At 45.1% G+C, this 16406-nt stretch overlaps 1 protein-coding gene across 1 annotated transcript; it reads right to left on the bottom strand.

Moving 5' to 3' along the window:
* Window positions 1-61: 61 nt before the first annotated feature.
* On the bottom strand, window positions 62-15954 carry Smim17 (small integral membrane protein 17). The gene is made up of 4 exons (NM_001134752.2): window positions 15904-15954; window positions 6290-6525; window positions 3993-4069; window positions 62-1868 (listed from the first exon to the last, which is right to left on the bottom strand). Exons 2-4 carry the CDS (start codon window positions 6429-6431, stop codon window positions 1758-1760), a joined length of 330 nt encoding a protein of 109 aa, NP_001128224.1. The 5' UTR covers window positions 6432-6525; window positions 15904-15954; the 3' UTR covers window positions 62-1757.
* Between the last annotated feature and the right edge of the window lie 452 nt (window positions 15955-16406).

The following is a 16406-nucleotide window of genomic DNA, read 5'->3' as shown; positions in this document are numbered from 1 at the left end:
AAAGGTAAACAAGAAATAAAGGTAGCCAGAACTAAGGACAGTGTGTAACATATCAAAAATAACAAAAGAAGTAATACAGATATTTATAATTTTATAAATTATAAATAAATATAAATAAAGCCAGACACTAGATCTTTGGAAAGACAGTAACAAACGCCAGATAAGTGTTTGGTAAAAGCAAATAAATAACAAGGAAGCCACAACGGCGAGTTCAAAGGAAAAGAGTGATGGGAAAAAATGCAGAGAACCTTTTTGTTTAATTATAAAAATAGTGTTCATAATTAAGCTTATAGTCTCAAAAGACCTACAGAATGAAGAACTCTCTAGAGGATAAAAGATTATTATAAATCATCAAAATGAATCCAAGAAGTAAAAAAGTATTCCTAAGCTACCAAGATAGAATTGTCATAGTAATGGCATATAATAATTCAAACTGCTTTCTAAACATCATCTCATCTTCTGAGATTTCCCTCTCACAAATCTCAGAATTGATTACTGGTGAATTCTTTTGTTTAAAAAAATTAAGATTTATTTTTTAATTATATGTGTGTTGGGGGGGAGGACTATGGGTGGGTATGCACATATGCATGCAATGTCCCCGGAGGCCAGCAGGGGGAGTCTGAGCCCCTGGAGCTGGAGTTGTGAGCTGCCTGATACGGTTGCCAGGAAGCAAACTGCAAGGGTGATATGCACTCTAAACCATGAAGCCATCTCTCCAGCCACAGTAAACTCTTTTAATCTGCCAAGGACCTGATACTTCTCAAGCTACAGAAATTATTCAAAAGCATAAAAAAAAAATTACTCAGATCTCTCAAAGATGTCAAGTTAAGCCATGAGACCACAACTTCACAAAAATAGCACCAACTTAACACATCAAGATAGAGAGGCAAGTGTCCTTATATAAAATAGCAAGAAAAGGAAGTCTATATGGAAAGACTGTATACACTGAAGGTGTTATGAAAAATGGGGCTGGGAAGATGGCTCCACATTTAAGAGTACTGGCTGCTCTTCCAAAAGATCCAGGTTCAGCTCCCAGCACCCACATAGTGGCTCACAGCCATCTGTAACTCCAATTTTAAGAGATCCAACACCTTCTTCTGGCCTCCACAGGAACCAGGTGCAAACATGGTACAAAAAAACACAGGCAAGCAAAATGTTAAATTATACAATGATAATTTTAAAAAATAGGGAGGTGTTTCAACATTGATCCTAAGTTGCACACTTTTCAGCTTCTCTGAAGAGATGTCTTCCAATTCAGAATGTCTTCCAATTAATTCACAGGTTTTTTTTCTTGCCCAGCAGTATACAAAACTTCTCAATAGTAAACAAAATAATGTTTTTATAATCAATTATATATTCATTTAAATAAATTTTAGAAGTACAGAAACCTCTTAATAAAAAGTTTTATGGGAAAAAAAACTTATGAAGCTATAGACACAGCTCAGCATTTAAGGGTACTTACTGCTCTTGTAGAGAACCAGAGCTCTGTTCCCAGCACCCATTAAGGCAGCTCACAATTGCCTACAACTTTAGCTTCAGGGGCTCAAACTCCCTCTGCTGGCCTCCGCAGGCACTGCACTCACAATAGCACATACACACGCAAAGATACACACACATATTCAGAATTAAAAATAAATCTTTCAATGGATGTGTGAAAAGCATTTCTTAATACTCAGTATCCATTCCTGGTTTCTAGCCAGGACAGTTCCTTAACGTGACACAGGGCTCATGTCTCCATACAGCAGCTGTTGTGATAGTTAAATGTGAAGCATCATGGGCATCCCAGTTAATACCAAGAATAAGAACAGCACACACACTACCAACACGATGGTTGTTTGCTGTGGAGCCTTGGACCACTCCACAAAGCCCTAAAAGAGGGGGAGAGAGGGGAGAAAGAAAATATCAGCACTGGAAAGGAAAGAGATTGACACAGTTAACCACAGGAAAATATGAACGTATGATTAAGGATCTACCAGCAGAGAAGCTGTTGGAGTAACCAGATGTTAGATAAACATACAGAAGCAAGCAATGTACCTGTGTTTTGGAGAAAAAAATTTCAGAATAAAGGATGAAAATTGCAAAATATCACTTTATGGTCTGTGTTTCTTGACGCAACCCCTCTTTTAAATTTCCAACTGTCTAACTTATTGTATTCATTTGTAAATATAGCAGCCACCTTGAATATTTTCCCACATGTTTCTGGTGTGTGGCATGCATGTTCACATGTGTATGAGCCCACATGTGTATGTATGCATGTGTGTGTGTGAACATTCATGTGCATTTACATGCATGTGGAAGCCTGAAGTTAACATTAGCAATCTTCCTTAGTAGATCTCCACCTTATACATTGAGGCAGGGGCTCTCAGTCGAACCCAGAACTTGGTGGCATAGGCTAGTGTAGGTAGGCTGCTCGCAGCACGGATTTCCAAGTCTCGGCCTTCCACATTCAGAGTGCTAGAATTATAGGCAGATTGTCACATGTGCCCAGCGTTTACCTGGGTTCTGAAAATCCAAACTCTGCTCCTCACTCGTGCCAAGTGTCTCTCCTCTGAGCACTCATGCCATTCCTTCAGAACCCTCCTCTAAACGTGGCATCGGTCTTTGTTTTTCTCCACCCGTATTCAAGGCATCAGCAAATGCTGTTAGCTTTGCCTTCGAAGCATTTCCATAGTTAACCTTTTATTCCTATCACTGTAGCCAAGGGCATCATCACAGCATCCTCTCGCTAAGACAACTGTTTCTCTTCTTTTAAAAAAAAAATCCACTTTTGTTTCGTAAGCTTTTATTTTTAATTTTTTTATTGTACATGGAGGAGGGCATCTTGCCTGCATGAATGTCTGTGTCCCATGTGCATGCCTGGTGCCCCGGGAAGCCAGCAGATGGAATCAGATCCCCTGGAGCTGAAGTTACAGGTGGCTGTGAGATATTTGACATGGGTGCTGGGAATGGAACTTGGGTCCTCTGGAATAGTGGAAATCACTCTTAACTACTGAGCCATCTCTTCAGCCTCAGATGCCATCTTCTAAGCACTCAGACTCGTTTTTGTCTTCCCAGGTCAGATGGTGTTTGTTATGGTCTAGTTCTGGATATCTCCTACAGACTCCTGCTCCGAGTGTGCACAGTGCTGTCCTGGGAGACTGTGGAGGCTTGAGGACTAGCTGAGTGAAGGAGGTCTGAGGGTAAACCTATACAAAGCCTCCACCAAATGCTCCCGCCTCCATTAACTGAGCTGATGGACAAGAGCCATCTAAAATCATGAACTGAAATAAATCTTGCCTCTCATGTATCATCAGGTGTTGTGGAAGCAATGACATGTATGCTAACTAGTACAGTGATCCTTCTAACGTTGAAATAAACTTGATCAAATGATCCATATGCATTAACATGTGTGTTTTCTGTATTGCCCTATTTAAATAACACTTTTTTACTGTACACCCCGATCACAGCTTCCCCTCCTTCCTCTCCTCCCAGTCACTCCCTCTCAACTCCTTCCCTCCACATCCCCCCTGCCCTCTTCCTGTCTTCCTCAGTGAAGGGAGGCTTCCCATAGATAGCATCCCGCCTTGGCATATCGAGTTGCAGGAAGCGGCAATTGGGATGTTAATGAATTAATAAATTGACTAATGAAAAAAACATTTTTAAAACATTTCTCCATGGCATCCTCTCCCTTCTCTACCAATGACCTGACACATTTAAACATACACACACACATATATATACACATACACACACAAGCACATACATTTACAAACACACACAAATGCAGTCTTATGTAGCCAAGACTGACTTCAAACTCACTACATAGCCCAGAATGACCCTTGTGCTTCTTATTTCCTGCCTCTACTCCCTAAGGGCTGGGATTATAGATTCATACTATGAGGGACATCAAACTCAGGGTCTCAGTGGGAGAGGGTGGGTGACTGTGTGAAGGGCATGGTGGATGGGGAGGTGGGCAGATGGATGGAGGCATGCGTGGTAATCCCTATACATACCTGGGAGTCCTCTGACTCGTCATCTTCTTCTACTGAGCTCCATTCCTGAGATAGCCCAGTCTCTTGGGAGGACAGATCTGTGAAGGCAAAAAACAGAGAAGAAAAGGGCTGTGAGTGAGCGAGCAGACACGGAGGTTGGGCTTCCCAAGCTCTCTCCATGGCATCCTCTCCCTTCTCTACCAACGACCGACACATTTAAATATGTACACATATACACATGTGTATATATAGACATACACACACAAGCACATACATGTACAAACACACACAAATGCATACACACATAAGCACATGCATACATGCCCTTCTCTACCAACAACCTGATATATTTAAACACACACATATACATGTATATACTTACAAGTACATGCATACATATACAAACACACACACAAACACAAATACACACACATATAAACATGTATATATACATATATACAAACATATACACACAGATATACACATGTATATACATGCATTTACAAACATAAAAACACAAATACATATAAAGATATATATGTATACACAAGCTCGCACGCACACACATGGTTCATGTGGGGCTGATAACATATCAGGCCTGAATTTTGATCCTGCAGCTAAAACTGGGCCACCTGATGGGCTCCGCTGTCACCTGTCCAGAAGGTAAAAGTTCCCTAATGGGCTTCCAGCCAAGATCTGAGTGAGAGAGCAAAGAAAAACTATTCCAGGAGCTTTCCTCCGGTCTACAAGAGAAGCTTCCGGGGAAGACTTTCCCACACAGCTACTACCTGTGCATCCTTCTTAATCCTGAGCTGAATAAAGTTGGCAGAGATTGTTTCGTTTTATGAAACTTAGGTTAGCCTGGAAATCTCTCTCTAAGCCAGGTGAGCCTCACACTCATGAGCAGTTCTCCAGCCTCAGCCTACCAAGTACTGATTACAAGAGTCAGCCACCATGCCTAGCTTAGAGTCTACTTTTATTTTCTTTTAACAGGGGTGAGTGGAGGCACACACCATAGCACACATGTGTAAATCAGACTTCTGAGAATCAGTTATCTCCTACCATGTGGAAATCAAACTCAGGCCATCATCCTTATCCACTGAGCCAGCATGCTGGCCCAGGGGTCTGTCTGTCTTAACTGACTTCTTACTTTGAGCTTCCTAAACCAACCTGTGTTCTAGAAAACAGCTAAAAACAGGCTCAATGCCCTTAACACCTCTGACATTTGAGCTGCACAATTATTAGAGAGCAGGCCCTGAGCCATGGCTTGTGGATTTAACAATCCATTGTGACCTCTGCCCATGCATGTTCTTGTTAGTAACCTCAGTTGTGGGTTCCCTATCTGAGATGATTAGGGGTGTGTGTGTGTGTGTGTGTGTGTGTGTGTGTGTGTGTGTGTGGTGTCTCCATATGAAAATCCCTTACTAATCCTGGCCTTGACCATGCCATATCTTGACCTATCACATAGGATCATCAAGTTGCTAGCAAAGGCTTTAAAAGTGCCTAGGAGGGCTGGAGAGATACTCAGTGGTTAGGAGAGCTCAAGAGATGCTCGGTGCCTAGGAGGGATGGAGGCATGGAGGTATGGAGGGATTGAGGGATAGAGGGATGGAGGGATGGAGGAATGGAGAGATCCTCGGTAGTTAAAAGCAACCACATCAGACACAATTGCCTTTAACTCCAGCTCCAGTGGATCCTGTACCTTCTTCTGGCCTCTGTGGGTACTTGCATGCACTTGCTCAAAGACACACACACACACACACACACACACACACACGAGCACACAATTCTTTTTAAGTTTAAGTGTTTAGGTATCCCAGCATTCCCTGTTCCTCACTACTCTCCAAGGACCCATGAGAATAAACCTCTTGGAGACATAAGGCTCAAGTACTGGAGTCAGTCAACCAACCCAATGTGTGAGGAAAGCCATCTAAGAAACAGCCTTGCCAGCTCCTTATGACCACACAGGCAAGTGCAAAAACAGACAACAGGAGAAATGTCCCCTGAGGTCACATCGAACTGCTGACCCACAGAACTATGAACCCATGCATACTTGTTGTATCAAGTGACAAAATATTATTCAGAAAAGAAAAAAATAGCCAGTTCAACATCCTACAGGTCAGTGAGTGACTGATGGATGTTCAGCTTCTCCTAAGTACTGCCGAGAGCATCCCCCTTGCCCGGCTCCCACAGGACCCCGAGAGCATCCCCCTTGCCCGGCTCCCACAGGACCCCGAGAGCATCCCCCTTGCCTGGCTCCCACAGGACCCCGAGAGCATCCCCCTTGCCTGGCTCCCGGCTCCCACAGGACCCCTCACCTTTCTCATCACTGTCACAGCTGGAGGCCCCAACCTCCACAGCCTCCCAGTCCTTGGGGAAGGTGGAGTGGCATGGCTTCTCCCAGGCCCTGCTGTCCCGAGGCAGTAGTCCCTGTGTCTGCTCAGTCCTGAGGCTCTGCATCTCCTCAGGAGGAGGCGTGGCTTCCAAGGCAGGCTTTCTTTTACTTCTCCTGTTCCAGTGTCCTGCAGGGTTCCTCGGGTACAGGATTCAAAACCTAAGGTCACAGACAGACACACACGGTCATCCAGTGAATGGTGCTAGGTGTGTTGCTGAACACTAGAAAGAGAGCAGGGGGCCAGTGGTTCAAATGGAAGGTTACTTTTGACTCACAGTTTGAAGAAGCGCGACCTATCACTTGGTGTGGGGAGGGGACATGGCTGCAGGGGCGTGAAGCATCGGGTCACATTGCATGCACAGTTAGGAAGCAGAAAGTAGCGATGCTCACTTTCTCCTTTTTATTCAGCCCTGTACTCCACTCCCTGGACTGCAGGTGCCATTCAGGGTGGGTTTTCTTAATCAGTTAAAGCCGACTGGAAACATCCTCATAGTCATAGCCAGATTCTTAGATTCATGGTGATTTTTAGTTGCTATCATAGCCGGTAATTTAAATGACAAGATTAACAATCATGGTGGCAGATTCCAAGCAGTGTGCTAGGAAACAAAAATACTTATTGAAGAAAAATCTAGAAAATGTATGTGGGCTGGGAATTTGATGAAACCCAATGTTTGTTACTGACTTTATTGATTGTAGGGATGGCATACAGAAAAGTAAAAAGGTGTGTGTGTGTCTGCCTGCCTGCCTGCCTGCCTGTCTGCCTGCCTATCGTATGTCTGTCTGTCTCTAACAAGGTCTTGTTATATAGCTCAGGCTAGTCACAACTTACTGTATAGCCCCATCTTGAGTCCAACTCACAATACTTCCATTTCAGCCCACAAAGTGCTATGATTACAAATGTTTGCTACCACACCAGGAATACCCAATTTTGTTTTCAAGGAGTTCTTGAATTGATATGATAGCTGCAAAAATACTTTTGCAAAGAGAGACATCTCACGATAACACTTATACACTGAGATGGTCAGTTTTATCAGCTTGCCACAATTTAGAACCACCTAGGGATAGAGTATTAATGAGGGATGGTCTACATTGGGTTGGCCTGTGTTCATGTCTGCAGGGGAGCATCTTAGTTAAGTTACTTGAGTGGGAAGACCTAGCCCACTGAGGGTGACACCATTCCCTAGGCAAGGGCGCCAAACTATGTAAGAGTGGAGAAATTGAGCTGAGCATCAGCAAGCAAGGGAGCGCGGAATGCATTCATTTCTCTCTGCTTCTTCACTGTAAATTTGATGGAACCACGTGTCTCAGGTTCCTGCTGATGTGTCTGTGTTCTCTGTAGCGTGGGATTGTGTTCTACAGCAAACTCTCCAAGAAGCTGCCTGTTGTTGAGATATTCTAGTACAGTAACAGAAATGAAACTAGAACAGATGTGTAAGCTAAAAAGCTAACATTGTGGAGGGTGTTGTTATATTCATGTGAGGTAGTGACTGGAGCCTGGGGAGAGGACAGGGGAAGGAGACAGAGTAAGAGAATGAAAAACAGACTTAAGTGCTCACATTTTTGTTAATAGGAATAGCTGCGGGGTAACTAATTGAATGCTTCAGGACAACAAATAGGATTTTGAACATTCTTGTATAAAGAAATACCCAGTATCTGAGGGGATAGATGGCTAATGACCCTGATCTGGTCATAATACACTCACTGTAATGCATCATTTAATCCCTTGAATGTGTTCAACAACCGTATGTATAGTAGAGAAATACTTCTGAAACAAAGAGGAAATAAATGGCCACCAAGTGGGTAGAGATGACAGCCAACCAAGGCTGATGACCCGAGTTTGATTCCCAGGATTGTGTGAGAGGACAGAATTGACTCCTGTGAGTTGTTGTCTGGCTACCAGCTGTGTCCACTGGCATGCTTGCATGATACCTACACACAAATAAATAAAGTGCAAGACAATGAAATAAATAAAATATAACATTTAAAATTTGCACTTATGTGGGGGAGAGTAAATAAAAGGACACAAGCACAAAGATAAAATATTTGAACACTGTCCATAAGTGAGAGGCATGGGCCAGGAAGATGACTCAATCAGGAAAATGTTTTCTGTATAAAGATAGGGACCTTGCCCCCAGGAAGGAGGCTCTCTGGAACTCACTGGTTATCCATAACCAACAAGGCCCAGGCTACTGAGAGGCCCACTCTTCAAAACCAAGGTGGGTGGCACCTGAGAAATGACTCCCAAAGTTCCTCTGACCTTCATACCCCACAACACACAAACATGTACACCCCACACACACACATGTGCACTGCATGCACACACCCACACACACCCACACACAAATGTGGCATACAATTTATACTAAATGATCTCTATATTAAGTAAATGATACAGTAACACATATTTATGTTAAATTGTGCATACTGGATAAGTAAGCCATTTCTTTTCTATCTGTATGACCAGTTATAACTGAGGTGGTTTGAATGGGAATGGCCCTCATAGACTCATGTGTTTGAAACCTTGGCCCCATAGGGAGTGGCACTATTAGGAGGTGTGGCCTTGTTGGATAGCTGTGGCCTTGTTAGAGGAAATATGTCACCGTGGGAACAGGCTTTGAGATCTCATCTGCTCAAGATACACCCAGTGTGTCTCACTGCCTCTCTCTGCTGCCTGAGGATCAAGATGTAGAACTCTCACTTCATTCTCTAACACCATGTCTGCCTGCATGATGCCATATTCCCCGCCATGACAATAATGATCTAAACTTCTGAAATTGTAAGCAAACCCCAAGCTTTCCTTTATAGGAGTTGTTGTGGTCATGGCGTCTCTTCACAGAAATAAAGCCCAAACTAAGACAACCACTTAAAGATTTCTGCTTATTTTTTACATTATATATATGCACGGGCGTCTTTGTAGATGTCTCCCTGAGTGCCCTGCCCTTGGAGGCCAGAAGAGAGCATCGGATTCTTCTGGAGCTGCACTTAGAAAAGGCTGTGAGTTGCCCAGCATGAGCTCTGGAAATCAAACGTGGGTCCCCTGGAAGAGCAGTGTGCGCTCCTAACTGCTGGGCCACTGGCTGTCTACAGCCCACTAACCATCATCTGTCCCTATTGGAGATGTCTAAAGGCCTCTGAAAACCACAACTAAATGCATCATTTTCCAAGGCAACTCAGCTCTCTACACCCCCAGTCCATTCTCCTCCCACATCCTCCTCTCTTGCTCAGAACCCCTCCATCCTTCCCAGAAGCCCTTTCTTTGCCTCGTACCGCATGCAGCCAATCAGCAAGCCTGCGTGCTGTTCCGTTAGAAACACGTTGCTCTCTGCCTGCTGCCCCAGCCCTCACCATCATCTGAAACTTCAGTCCTCCGGATACAGAAGCTTCTGTCACGATCTCCCTCTCTCCTGGGATTCACTCATCCCTTGACATTGATGATGGCAGCCCTTAAACCTACTCCCCAGTCCATGCAACAGCTTTGGGCTGGCAAGATGGGTTCAGTGAGCCAAGATGCTTGCTGCCAAGCCTGATGCTCCAAGTTTGATCCCTGGAACAGATGGTGGAAGGAGAGAACCACCTCCCATAAGTTGTCTTGTGACCTCCATATGTGCACCATGCCCCACCCTGCACCCCCACTCTACCCCCACACAAAAGTAAATAACTAAGTATAAAATACCCACCGGCTTTGTCCTTCCCTATTCTGGTTGGTTACAGTGGTATAGTTTTTAGTCATGGTCAAAGGGTGCCTGCCCCTTACCCTAACGTCCAAAGAAACACAGGCAGAGATTTTAGACCCACCACCCAAGAATTCCTGGAAGAAAATCACTTGCTCTCAACTGAGACCAGGGAGCACGCCTTAGCTTGGCCAATGTACATGTTGTTTGTTTAGTTGGCTGGTTTTAAGTGTGTGTGTGTGTGTGTGTGTGTGTGTGTGTGTGTGTGTGAGAGAGAGAGAGAGAGAGAGAGAGAGAGAGAGAGAGAGCGTGCGTGTGCGTGTGCGTGTGCGTGTGCGTGTGCGTGTGCGTGTGCGTGAATTAGAGGACAGCTTTCCAGAGTCAGCTCTTTCCTTTCTCCATGGGATCTAGGATCGGAACATATTATATTATATTATATTATATTATATTATATTATATTATATTATATTGTTATATTATATTATATTATATTATATTATATTATATTATATTATATTATAGGCTTATTTGGCATAATACTTTTACTCCCCAAACCATCTCACCAGACTTTGTTTTATTTTATTTTGTTTTTAGACACTGCCTAGGTAGCTCAGGGTAGCCATGAACTCATGATATATCCCCAGCTGGCCTCAAACTCCTGTTCCTCTTCCTGGACAGAGGCTGCAGGTGTGAGATGCCACACTCTGTGGCTGTGTCATCAGTCTCTTTCCAGTTGGGGTGCCCCTCAGTTAGTAAGCGGGGAGCAACTTCCGGTGACAATGGGGCAGCCCTGGCAGGAATGCTCAGAACACAGTCTGGGATCTGCTTACTTTTCCTGTGTTTGTTTGCTTTATTATTCTCAATAAGTATAAAAAACAACAACCTAAAGATGAAGAGAGACTGGCTGGCACTCCCTCTCCGGAGCCACTGTGATAGAAAGTCTCCCTGGGAAATCCTCAGAGGTAAGATTTTAAAAGCAAGCTGACTCACAGGCTCTGGTGGGGGCGTCTGCTGTTAGGAAAACCCCACAGCACCATCTGCTAAAGCTGAACATATGCATACCCCCCATGCATACCCCCCCGGGAGTAATGCTCCCATCCTGGGCACCTACGGAACACAGAGGGAAACTGTCCATTGCCCACTTGCTTGTGGAAGCCGTCGCACCTCTGTCTATGTTAAGAAGGAAAGAAGCAAAGCTGTTCAGAGATCTGGAACATAGCTCGTGCGTAGAGTGTGCTGCAAAACATGAGGACTTAAGGTCAAATCCCAGCACCTGCACCTGTAACCCTGCTGGCCAGCCAGTGCGGCCCAAAGGTGAGCATCCACCAGGCTCAGCAGTTCTGGGACACTGGTTCAGTTCCCAGTTCCCACAGTAGACAGCTCACAACATTCTGTAACTCCATTTCCAGGGAATCTAACTTTTTCTTTTGGCCTCTGAGGGTACTTGCATGTACATGCATGTACATGTACACAGATACACAAACAAATAAATTTTTTAAGTACAAATATTTTTAAAATATTAACTGCTGGGGCTAGGGAGTTGGCAGAACACTTGCCTAGCATGCTCAAAGCCCTGGGATCAATGTCCAGCACTACACAAAGTGGGCATAAACTGTGCTGGTGCAGTCGTCTAACTCCAGCTTTCAGAGAGGTAGCAGAGAAAGAAGTTCGGCTACATAGTGAGTTCAGAATACCAGCCTGGGCTACATGAGACCAGAAAACAAATCTTAGCAACCACTGGACGCAGCCACAACATCTGTAATCTCAGCACTCCAAAGACCAAGAGAGGATCTCAAATTTGAGGCCAGCTTAGACTATGTAGCCTCTCCAAGAAATCAAACAAAAGCATTATAACTTAGATGTCTATCAAGAGGAAATGGGTAAATAGATTCCCATTCATGTATACAAGGGAGGCAAGTGTGGATAAACTTGAAATATATATTTGCCTGCATATAAACTGCATTACCTACACTTGTGTATATATATGCATATGAATATATATCATATATTTAAATATATGAAGACCCAAGTTTGAATTCCAAGCACTCACGTTTTTAAAAACTGCCAGTACAGTGGGAAGAGAATGGCTACAATTTTCTGGCTGCTGACCATCACCAGTAGCAGGTAAAGCAAGCACAAAGATAACTGTGAGCCCTCGAATGTGACCTCCACCATGCACTTGCTGTGTGTCCTAGGACACACAACCTCTCTTGAGTTTCAACTTGCTCATCCATAAAAGATGCTGGTAACAACAGCAGCTGCATCATGGAGGCGTTTTGAGATTTCTGCAGAGAGAGAACACCCTGCTGAATGCAAGTTTAAAGGCTACCTTCCTTCTCCTCGCATTGTTGGTTTAAAGCCGTACCCTGCCTTCAAGGCTAACTGCCTCAGGGGTTTCCATTGTTGTGAAGTTACCTTGACCAAGGCAACTCTTGTGAAGGAAAACATTTCATTGAGGCTGGCCTAGAGTTTCTGAGATTTAGTCCATTATCATCTGTATAGGCTATTTCTGGCTGTCAGCTTGACTATATCTGGGATGGACTACAATCCAGAACTGGAAGGCTCACCTGTGATCCTAATCTGGAGGCTGGGAGATACAAGTTTCTGACCTGGATCTTGGCATGGAGATCTTGAGGCATAGTGGCTCTGAATCCCAAAAGATTGAGACAGGGAGATCTTTGAGTTCAAGGTCATCTGGGACTTACTTTGTCCCAGATTCAGGAGTGATGGCACCTTTAATCTGGGCCACACCTTCTGCTGGAGACCTACATAAGGACGTTGGAAGAAGGAAAATTTACTCTCTCTCCTTTACCTGCTTGCCTTGTGGGACTGAGCAACTGCTAGATCCTTGGACTTCCATTCACAGCTGCTGCTGACCACTGTTGGGAGTTGGACTGCAGACTGTAAGTCATCAACAAATTCCCTTACTATATAGAGACTTCCCATAAGTTCTGTGACTCTAGAGAACCCTGACTAATATACCATCATAGTGGGCAGCATGGTAGCATCCAGGAAGACATGCTGGAGGAGCTGAGTGTTCTACATCTAGATCTGTGGTCAGCAAGGAGGAGACTGTTCTACACTGGGCAGAGCTTGATCAGAAGAGACCTCAAAGCCCATCTCAACACTGACACGCTTCCTCCAACAAGGCCTCACCTACTCCAATAAGGCCACACTTCCTAATAGCGCCACCCCTGTTGGACTTGTCATTCAGCACATGAGTCTATGGGAGGTCATACCTATTCAAACCACCACATTAACCTTAACTAAACATCACCTCTCCATAAATAAGTACTTGCTACCCATGGATATGAAACTTCCCAAAGATTTCTCATCAGAACTTTGGGCCAGGCCCAAAAGTGAAGTCTTGGGAGCCTATGGATGAACCAGTTGCACATCCTGGGGGTGAGCAGACCAAACAGGGTCCATGGGACTGTGCAGCAGACAGATATGCTGTCCCCAAAGATCAGAACACAACCACTTCTAGAGCACATCAGAAACAGAGCAAGAAAAAAATAAATCAACCAAGAACCTCCTCCCCGTGACTTTAACTTCCCAACTGAAAAACAAAATGCAAATGGAGAGGAGTCTGTCACAAGGCAAATAGGAATGAGCGGCCACACTGCAGCATGGGAGAAACCACAAGAGCACGGAAGACTGTAGGAGAAGCTCAATCAAGTGTCCTTTGGGAGGAGCTGCCCTGCCTCTGCAGCCTGGAAAACACAAGGGACAAGTGGCTGTCACCTGATTTCTCAGGAGACTGGAAAATTATCTTCTCGGATGACATTGTTTGTACCTTAAAACTTTTAAGATAAAATTGCTTTTTTCTAAAGAACTTACAGATAAAAAAGCACTGCATGGCCAGGTTAAGGAAGCCACTCAGATACACTCCCGGCCCCACAGCTAGGTTTGTCCCAGTGATGATGGGTATATTGTCTATGGAGTCGGAATGGCCATTCTAAAGCTCCGGAGGTTTACTTAGGATTTTGCACTTACTACTAACATTTAGTTAGTTGGTTGGTTAGTTACTATGTCATGGTTCTCACTGCTTCAGCACCCAGAAAGTTGAATTCACTTATCCGCCATTAAAAAAAAAAATGAAAAAAGTTAAAACTATAAAAAAAAAATCTTTGTAACATCTTTCTAACTTATGTCCTTTTGCCTATGTTCCACCCTTCATCATCTTCATATTACCCTCTCATGGTCTCTTGTCTTCTAGCTTTTATTTATTTATTTTGAGACAAAGAGCCTGCAGTTCGCATTGCTCATTATTTCAAACGTTTAAAAAGGCAACACCCTATGAGACAAATATAATGTCAGACCCACAGTAGACCCTGGGGCTGACAGTTTGCAACCTCAGTGAGAGTTGGGGTGTATGTTGGGGGAGGGGTGTGAAAAGACGAGACTGTGGACACATAGCAGGGCTAGGGATGTAGCTGAGTGGTAGAGGGCTTGCCTAGAACTCTGTCTCCAGCCCTGCATTGGCAAACAAGCACCAGGATGCTGCCCAGCAATCCCAGCACTTACGAGGCTGAGGCAGGGGGATCAGGTCAAGATCATCCTCACCTACATAGTGAATTTTGAAACCAAATTAAGACACAAAACTCTGTGTGTGTGTGTGTGTGTGTGTGTGTGTGTGTGTGTGTGGTGTATGTGCACACCGCCCACACATACATTGTTGGGGAAGAGTATTAGAGTATCCTTAGAATTGGGTTTGCTTATTGCTTTACTTTCTACATGAACCATGGTTTATTACAGGTTTAGGCTGAGAAGCAGCAACTAGAGGAGAAAACTACAGGTGTGGGGTAGGGAGGGTGGCAATATGGCTCAGCGAGTAAGAGGCACTTGCTGTCAAGCCTGACCATATGAGTTCAATTCCTAAGAAAACCAACGTCCACAAGTTGTCCTCTGAATTCTGTGCCCCATACAAATAAGTGTTACTTTAGACAATGAATAAGAAGAGACAGGTAGGAGCCAGTTGCACATGGGAAAACCTGGGGAAAGGGGAAGATGAGAAGATCTTGTAAGTGCAGTAGATGGAAGGAGAGAAGAAGAAAGGGGGGGGCAGCGATTCACATTTCACTATCTGTGGTATTCTTTGTGAATTAGAAGACGTATCACCTGCAGAGGGGAAAGGATGAGAGTCAGTGAGGGCGAGGAAAATCGGCATGATAGTGATGGTGACGACGACGACAATGACAATAACAGAGCGCTGTTTCCTGGGGTGGATGTTCTGATTGCAGGCCCTACTCAGTAGTTACAGCTATGGCTCCATTGCACAGATGGGCAAGGGTCTCCATCACAGCCTCAGAGCTCAGGAGAGTTGGGACTGTCCCTTAAATCCTGCACCTGTGGGACTCCATAAAGCCATGCTCCTGGCCTGTTGCAGGATACCACACACGGAGCACAGGACAGACATAATGCACACATGCAACCAAATTTGCAGGTGCAGTGAGCCCAACAGAGAAACTGGGGACCTCCCTGAGAGGACGGAGAGACAATGTGCACGTACGTGCACAGACCCACGAAGGAACACAGACGCCTGAGTGTAAGCTCCCTGCAGGATCCCTTCTCCCTGGTTGCTGAAATTTGTGTTGGATGTTCAGGCACCAAGTAAAGGATCAAGTTAGCAGGAAAGAGGACCCAACCGGGTTAAATGCCCCTCCCCGCCGTCTTCTCCCACACGGACCCTCCATTCCCATACCCCAGACCTAGAGCAAACTGTACTGTAAACCCGCCCACCCCAGAAACACGCATGCAAATGCATGCAGAGTCACACGTGAATGCACCTCCCCGGATCATTACCCACGCCCCCAGCCCAATCTCCCGCCCCCTTCCCGCCTGCGGGGTCCCTCTCAGGACTCACCCTCCCCAATCAGACCCTTGCAGGCACTGCAGAGCTGAAGCTGCAAGGACTGCGGCTGGGCTGCGCAGACTCGGAAGCTGCGGGTGGGAGGTGGGACGTGGGGGGGGGGGGGGAAAGGAGGCGGCCTTCTCTCTTCCTCCTCCTCCCTGCAGGGAGGATGCGTTTGAAGAAAACTGGAAACAAATTGCAGTAGTGACAGAGGCCGGTGCCCTGTGGTGTAGTACAGTTCCTGAGGGTCTAGCCAAGGTGGAGTGCGCCCTCCATCCCCAATTAAGTTATGTCACAGTCCAGCGTGCAGACAGCTGCTATAGCCAAGATTTTTGCAAGTGCCTCTTTCAGGTTCTCTACTTTAACTGCTCCCCCCTCCCCCCCACCCCACCCCACCCCACATGCTTCTCTAGGGTGAGAGGAGACTGGAAGGAGCTCAGGCAAAGGCATGTCAGCCTGGAGTCCGAGGTTCCATAGATGGAGTTAGGTGCTGGCTGTGTCATCTAGGGATATTA

The sequence above is a fragment of the Mus musculus genome, chromosome 7 (genome assembly GCF_000001635.26).
Source record: "Mus musculus strain C57BL/6J chromosome 7, GRCm38.p6 C57BL/6J".
NCBI classification, from domain to species: domain Eukaryota; kingdom Metazoa; phylum Chordata; class Mammalia; order Rodentia; family Muridae; genus Mus; species Mus musculus.
The sequence above is the reverse complement of the archived record's forward strand: the minus strand, read 5'-3'. Positions and strand labels throughout refer to the sequence as shown.